At 46.6% G+C, this 7,362-nt stretch overlaps 2 protein-coding genes across 2 annotated transcripts; both read right to left on the reverse strand.

Annotated features, from left to right (window-relative positions):
- Positions 1-1,980: 1,980 nt before the first annotated feature.
- Rab9Db (Rab at 9Db) lies at positions 1,981-2,851 on the reverse strand. Its single transcript, NM_132414.2, has one exon. It carries the CDS (start codon positions 2,782-2,784, stop codon positions 2,191-2,193), a length of 594 nt encoding a protein of 197 aa, NP_572642.1. The 5' UTR covers positions 2,785-2,851; the 3' UTR covers positions 1,981-2,190.
- Positions 2,852-3,350: 499 nt separating this feature from the next.
- On the reverse strand, positions 3,351-6,738 carry CG9806 (uncharacterized protein). The gene is made up of 6 exons (NM_132415.2): positions 6,144-6,738; positions 5,811-6,090; positions 5,362-5,754; positions 4,581-5,297; positions 3,837-4,333; positions 3,351-3,782 (listed from the first exon to the last, which is right to left on the reverse strand). Exons 1-6 carry the CDS (start codon positions 6,734-6,736, stop codon positions 3,527-3,529), a joined length of 2,736 nt encoding a protein of 911 aa, NP_572643.1. The 5' UTR covers positions 6,737-6,738; the 3' UTR covers positions 3,351-3,526.
- Positions 6,739-7,362: the final 624 nt, after the last annotated feature.

Raw genomic sequence — 7,362 nt, forward strand, 5'->3', positions numbered from 1 at the left:
ACACACAATCAAGCGACTGGTTTACGGAGAGCCTTTCTCCCTCTTTCTCACTTACGCGCTTACTCGCTCTCTCTCTCGCTCAGTATCTCTCGGCCGCTCTCTCTCCCCTTCTCTCTCGCGCTCGCACTGTCGAAAAAGCTCCTCGCTGAAGTCGCGACTTCGACGTCGTGTCCTGTCGCTGTTTTTGATGTCGCGATTCCTTCTCGGTGTTCGTGTAAGCGTGTGTGGGGGTGTTCCTGCCCGTCCGCGTTTGCATGTGTGCGTGCACTCGCGAATTGAGATGACGACGACAGCAACAACAACGATAACCAGAACTCTGCTGGTTGGATATTAGTCGCGATTGCACTGTTAGAAAAAATTCGAAAAAAAAATTCCAAAAAGTTCCAAATTTGCTGAAGTGGCAACACTTAAATTTTAACAAAGAACCAGTAGTAATTTCGGATTCAGGGTCTAAATTCTTCTATGATATATTTTTATATTATGTTACGTATATGGAAACTAATTTTAAGCACCGCATTAATTAATGTTATACATTTAACTCTTACACAACCCAGTAATTTTTCGCAGTTTGAAAGGATTCAGAAGCGAGTGGCAGGAGCAAAGCGAATTGGCGCCACCCCCAAAAATCCATGCGAAGCCCGTGAGCGCCCGTGCCACTCCCACCAGTGGTCATAAATCGAATTTTTGTTTATGTGGTGGTAAGGCTGCTGCGAAGCAGTCGTTCGGCCGCCAACCTCCCCACACTCCCCGCCCCCCCTTCATCATTGACCATGGGCCACCCATCCGCCCACAATCGCACCCCGCTGAGTCTGCAGCCAACATCCTGTCATTCCAACAGTCGCGAACGCCGACGCAACGTCGCTGCCAGCGCCAATGGTTTACGGTTTGTTGTGTTTCGGTGCCACCAGCAGCAGTAGCAGTAGCAGCAGCAGCAGCAGCGGCAGCTTCAGCAGCGCCATCAAGGGGTGGTGGGTGGTAATGGTTGGCGATGGGCGGACGGATGGATGCAGCTCCTTGTTTCCGTGCCCGTGCGGGTGGTGGTGGTTCTGTCGACTGCGACGTCGATGCCTCGGCCGGCGTCGCTGCTTTGGCGGCCAGGCGCCTGCGTCGCTCTCGAATATCCTTCGAGCGCTCTCCCCGGTTCTCTCGAGCGCTCTTCTTGCGCCTGCTCCGCTCTCAACTCGCTGCTCCCCCGCCGTCGCGCCCACGCTCCCCCGCACTCTTTTATCGCCACTACTATTCCCCCCAAAGAGGACACGCTCCGCCTGAACGTATGCAGCGATTTTTTCCGTGCTGGGTTGTTGTTATTCTTCTCGCTGGGGGTTGAAATTCCTTGTGTGCCTGTCCTCCTTCTTTGTCGTGGTGTGCGTGTGCCAACGCGTGTGTGTGTGTGCCAGTGGACAAACAAAGTGTGCGACTGTGACGTCACTTGCGTCATGAGCAGGGCTGCAGTGCAAGAATAACAAAGCCAGGGCTACACTTTGACCAAGCTATGAAGGAAGACCCCTGTTATCAACAATCGAATTTTATACAAAAGTTCTTATTAGGATTTTTAAGTACGAAATAATCACTATTTCTTCGATAGCAACAAAAAGAGATGTCCAAAAGGGGAATGTCATACCTCGTTGAATTCGTATTAAAATTCCCTATCGACCTGTATTCAAAGTTGGAAACTCTAATTTTTTGCCATTTTTCGCAAATTTAGATGATGATCGAAAATGCGAAAATTTGTTAAAAAATTTATTTTTGGGAATCATAAAAATAGTGTTAGGGATGGTTAGCTATACCTAATGGAAGTACAAAACAGTCTTTTAGCTGTGCCACCTTTTTTGGCCAAGTTATGGGGTGAAATCCCGTTGCATTATATCACATTTAGACGTCATATTTATTTTGTTCTTTTGTTAATAAACAATCAGTATTTCTTCGATGGGAATACAAATACTTGTGCAAAAGTGGAATATCATCATACATCGTTGAATTCGTAATTTTTTGTTGTAATTTATTGATGTACATTTTTCGCCAATTTCCCGTTTCACATTACAAATAGTTTATTTTTTCATTAGGCAAGAAGTTTACGGAGCTTGTAGACATTATAGAAATGTTAAAATATTATATTAATGATAATAATGTCAAATGATTGGTATTGGTGTCATTGGCCTTCTGCCGATCTGCGCCAGCTCGATTAATTGGTTAATCCAGTGACTCTTCAGCGTCCTCCTCTTCCTGCCAAGATGTCAAGCTGAACGGGTTGTAATGTACACGACGATATGTATATATGTCCATTGCCAACGAGCTAAATATGTCATATACATTCCTTCCACTCTTGGCGGAAACCTCTTCAAAGCAGATTGACTGACGATGGGCATAGTTGAACCCCTGCGCCATGCTCACCTGGCGATGGTTCGGATCATCACTTTTGTTGCCCACCAGCAGGACGGTTACCTTATCCGGACACAGGCGCCGTATCTCCTTCATCCAGCCATCGATGTTTTGGAAACTTTTGGACGACGTTATGTCGTAGACGAGCAGTATGCCATGGGCACTGCGACATTGGGTCGCCTTCAGCAATTTGAAGCGCTCGTCGTCGGAGGTGTCCCAGACTTGCAGCATCCTCCCCATCCTCCAATCGGCAAACTCCACGCTGCACTCCCTTCTATCCATGCCCACCGTGACCCGGTGTCTTTCGGTGAATTGGTTATCCGAGAAACGCATCAGCAGGCAGGTTTTGCCTACGCCGCTGTCACCCAGGATGATAATCTTAAACGGATTGTCGTATTGGCTCATCGTTAATTCGGTTTGGTTTAATATGTATAACGATTCGACTGAAGTGACAATTTTAGCTTGGCTTGTTCTGGGTTTTTGTTTTTTCTGGGACAGAATGTTTCAACACAATGTTTCAAAGTAGTCTACTTTTAAATAGGTCCATCAATTGCGATTGGAAAATTATTTTTTAATTGATATAGTAGTTACAAGTTATGGAGAAAACCCCGTATGTAAATATTCGTTTTCTGGAAATTGAATTTTTTGGTAAAAAATAATCAGTATTTTCTCAATAGCAATAAAAATATTTGTCCAAATGTGGAATGTCATACCTCATTGAATTCGTAACGAAATTCCCTATCGACCTGGATTCAAAGTTAGAAACTCAAATTTTTTGCCATTTTTCGCAAATTTAGATGATGATCGAAAATTCGAAAATTTGTTAAATTTTTTTTTTTTTGGAATCATAAAAATAGTGATAGGGATAGTTAGCTATGTTATTTGGCAGTACAAAACAGTCTTCATTTTAGCGGTGATATATTTTTTGGCCAAGTTATGAAGAAAGCCCCGCATGTAAATATCCGTTTTTTGGGAAATTTAATTTTTTGGTAAAAAATAATAAGTATTTTCTTAATAAGAATAAAAATAATCGCCCAAATGTGGAATGGGATACCTCGTTGAATTCGTAACGAAATTCCCTATCGACCAGTATTCAAAGTTGGAAATTCTAATTTTTTACAAATCGGAGTCGAAATTTGTGGTCTTTCTAGTAGATGCACTGCGGCTCTATGGACCCGGTTATATTGCAAACGGCGGCCAGCAGATTATGGTATTGTCGGTTATGCCATGATATGTTGTCTTCGCCCAGTTCCAGGATTCGACGAAAGGCTATTTCAAAGCCCGGAAGGTTCTGAAGATCGGTTCTCATAAACATTCGTAAAGCGTTTAGCTCTTCTTCCGTGGTGACCTCTTTCATAAGAACGGTAACTAGCTGTGCCAGTTCATCGGTATTGCTTCCATATCTAAAAGTGCAGAGGTGATATTATTGGACGGTTTAAGCTTTTACAAACTCGTACAATTTAATGATTGCCTTGATGTTGTCCACCAGGTATTTCTTGGCTATGTTGTAGCCCAAAGGATTCTGCGCCACGGCACTGAAGATCAGCAGGACATCATCCTTGGGCATATATCGACCGGCAAATGCCAGGTTGAGCAGCTTGTCCAGCGCCCAGTTTTCTCGACTGCAGGCCATGGCACTCAGAAGGATCCGTCGCTCTTCGCTCACATTTGACCGCGTGTAGAGTCTTCTCAGCAGCGTCCAATCAGCTTCCGTTCCAAACTGTATGGCTGTGCAATAGATGGTTTCGCTTAGATCCACCGGAATGCGATTGGTCTCCAGGGTGAGGCCAGCGAATTCCTTGAGTGCGAAGTCCGCACAGGATTCCAGATCAGTTCGGCAGGACAACTGCAGGACGATCACCATCAGTTCGGTAATGTTTGCATTTTCAGCTGCGGAGCCATCTCTCTTAAAGAGCTCATCAAACTTGGTCTGCAGTAGGTCTCTCATAAAGCCCTAAGACAAAGGATTAATGCTACATTAACAGTTGTTCCTGAGTTTAGTCTATCATGCTGAGCTTTCTAAAAACCAATTCTTTTAAAAGCTGAGCTTAAAAAAGCTGACCAAATCGTAATACCCTCGCTGTCGATGGGCTCCACCTACATCACAAATTTTAGTCACCCTGTATTCGCAAAGCTTTTTGGTGTCGAAAATGGCTTGCAATAAAGCTTCCATATCCTTTCACATACTATGAAGAACTTACCTTGAATGTAGAGATTATGGTGGTTTGCCGCAGGGTGCGATGGAGCCACTCCAGATACGTGTCCGCCGCCTGCCACACGATGAACTCGTCCTCGTTTCGCAGGTGTCCGAGAAAGTTCAGGGCCAGATCGTAGGTGACAACCCCGGCACCGGCCAGGTTGAGGACATCGCTGATCAGCTGCGCCCGTGTAAAGCGGTCAATGCTGCTGGCATTTGTGCCGGAAAGAGCATTTCCAATCAGCTGCCAGTTGCGCTCGTCATAGGTAATGCGACAGGGCGTGGCCAGTCGGAGATTGAAGACCACCCACTTGTCTGGTTGGGCCACCTCGTTAAGGATAAGCGGACTGGCGGTCTGTCTGCCCTGGCAGGTCAGCCATTCGCTGGGCAGCGTCGATACAAAGCTATCGATGCCGGCTGTTGCGAAGGTCAGTGGCACCCACCAGCATTGTTGGCGTTTCTGCATAAGCTTGCCTGGATTGCGCAGAAAGCGCTCTTGGGTTACGGTCACCTCGTTGGTATCATAGTTGCGCACCACACGAATGAGCGGATAACCCGGTTGCATTGTCCACGAGTCCATCAGCTGGCTCACTTTGATGTCCTGACGCAAGCTCATCTGGTTGTCCGATTCCTCCTGCAATGTGTGCCACAGGAATGCCTGATTGGAGGAGGATCCCTTGTGCGAGCGCTGCAGGTACAGGCGCAACGCGTTTAAAAAGGCCTGGAGTTTTATGGGTGCACGAAGATATAACTACCTAACACAATAATTATTGAAATAAATGAACCTGGGTCCCAATGAGGGAGTGCAGCATGCGGAATAGAAGGGCTGACTTCTGATTCGCCTGGGTATCTGAGGACTTCGAGGCGTAAGCAAGACTCATGGGATAAGCACTGCTCTTGGAGTCCTCAACTAGTACAGCCAATGCCTGTCGCACCATGGATAGCTCATGGAACCGCCAGGCGGGCTCCACATTGTCCACGGCAAATCCGGACACATAGTCGGATAGGCCATTGTGCAGCCAGTAAAGGGCGGCATTCTCCAAGTCGGAGAGCCAGTGGTGGGCGAACTCTTGGGCCACGTGACTGGCCACCTGCTGCTTGGCCCTAGTCGTCGAGCGCTGCGCGCTGTAGAGGAATGCTGCCTCCGGGTAGCTCACCAATCCTAAATGCTCGTGACTCTTGTAACGAAAATGGGTTATCTATGTTGCAGTGGTCTTCAATACTCCACCCTTACCTGATAGGCCGTGTCGGGCAGAACCAGTTGATCAATCTTCATCGCAGGATACGGCTTTCCAAAGAGGCTAATAAAGAAGACAATAATCTGCGGTGTTATGCTAATGGCGTAGTCTCCCTGATCCGCGATCTTCGGTCGCAGCCAGGTGGTCAGCGCGGGGCCTTTAGGAATCTCCGCGGACGTTCGATTGGTGAACCGGTTGATGGAGAAGGCCAATTTCTGTACTGACATCGCTGGGGTCTGCTGAAAGGTAGTCCATACGTAGTCATCCTTTTCATGGCTGCCAAAGGAAATTAAGTAATGCAGATATAGTACATGATTATATATACAAACTCGGAGGTCTTGAGTACTCGCATGTTGCTCACGGCATTGGTACCCCTGGGATGCGCCAAATTAAGAATGAAGGGAGCGAGGAACGTGCGATTCTCGAAACAGGGAAAGACTGTGTTGGCCAGATTAGGAGCCAGTTGCGTGACCGCTATCCACTGCGGATGATGTTTGGAATCCATGTAGCCGCCCACAAAGTAGCCACTGGCGCGGGACAACTGGCCACTAAACTGGACAACCAGCGTATACTCCTCGCCCAGCCAGAGCATACTATTGAACACGATGCCAAGTTGGTGGACGCTGCTAGCTTGCCACATTTTGCGCACCGTCACCCGACCACCGGTGTTCCTCCGGACTAGCAACACGTTTTCCCCCACTTGTAGGCCATTATTACTGAGGATAATCGTGCGAGTTTCTCGCCACACGCGCAGCCGGATGATAACCTCGCCGCTGAAGTTTCCACTCAGTTTCAATGGTTCCACCTCGGTCAGCAGACTGAGATTGTAGTGCAGAGGACGAAGGTTAGACGCAGTTGCCCCAGTACCACCTATAGGCAGGCATAGGTGCAAAACAATCAAGTACCAGGGCAGCTTTATCATTTCTGACGGGCTGATTTAGAATGATCAGAATTCGATGGTCAGAATTCGACACACTTGATCGCTTTGAACGGCATGACGACTGCTCTCCCGAAATACACTCGGAAACGAATATTATTTTAAATTAAATACAAATGGCTTGATTGGCTTGATGTACATACATATATAAAAAAATGACAAAAATTGTAAAAAATTGAGATGCAGGATCGTTGTAAAATGTAACGGTCTTGGGGTGGAATACGGAAAGTTGTCAGTTGATTGTCGTTTTTGACCAGTAATCAAAGTAGCTGAAATATATTTTTAAAATGTACCGTATTATAAATAGTTAACTTCGCTTAAGGATGAACAATTTTAGCTTTATTTAAAGCTTTACCATAAAGATATTTAAAGCTTTCGTAGCGCCACCTGTCTGCCACAAATGAAGACCCACTGCACCCTTGCAACCAGCTGAGTGGTAAGTTGTAGGGTGGATTTCGATTACGGGACTGCGCCTGCGCAGGGGTGCCTTTCTCTTGTCTTGCTCATCGGCTCTCTCGTGTACTGTTATTCTCCCGCCTGCGAGGTTAACACGTTTGCAAATGTCAAAGCCATGACTTCAGCGTAAGTTCCTCGTCCGTTTTAGTTTCAGT

Source organism: Drosophila melanogaster, chromosome X (assembly GCF_000001215.4).
Source record: "Drosophila melanogaster chromosome X".
NCBI classification, from domain to species: domain Eukaryota; kingdom Metazoa; phylum Arthropoda; class Insecta; order Diptera; family Drosophilidae; genus Drosophila; species Drosophila melanogaster.

Coding starts and splice junctions, on each gene's coding strand:
- CG9806 (NM_132415.2), bottom strand. CDS start 6,736: ATGATAAAGCTGCCCTGGTACTTGATTGTTTTGCACCTATGCCTGCCT. Junction 6,091..6,143: donor CGAGTACTCAAGACCTCCGA/GTTTGTATATAT, acceptor TTCCTTTGGCAG/CCATGAAAAGGATGACTACG. Junction 5,755..5,810: donor TGCCCGACACGGCCTATCAG/GTAAGGGTGGAG, acceptor TTTCGTTACAAG/AGTCACGAGCATTTAGGATT.
- Rab9Db (NM_132414.2), bottom strand. CDS start 2,784: ATGAGCCAATACGACAATCCGTTTAAGATTATCATCCTGGGTGACAGC.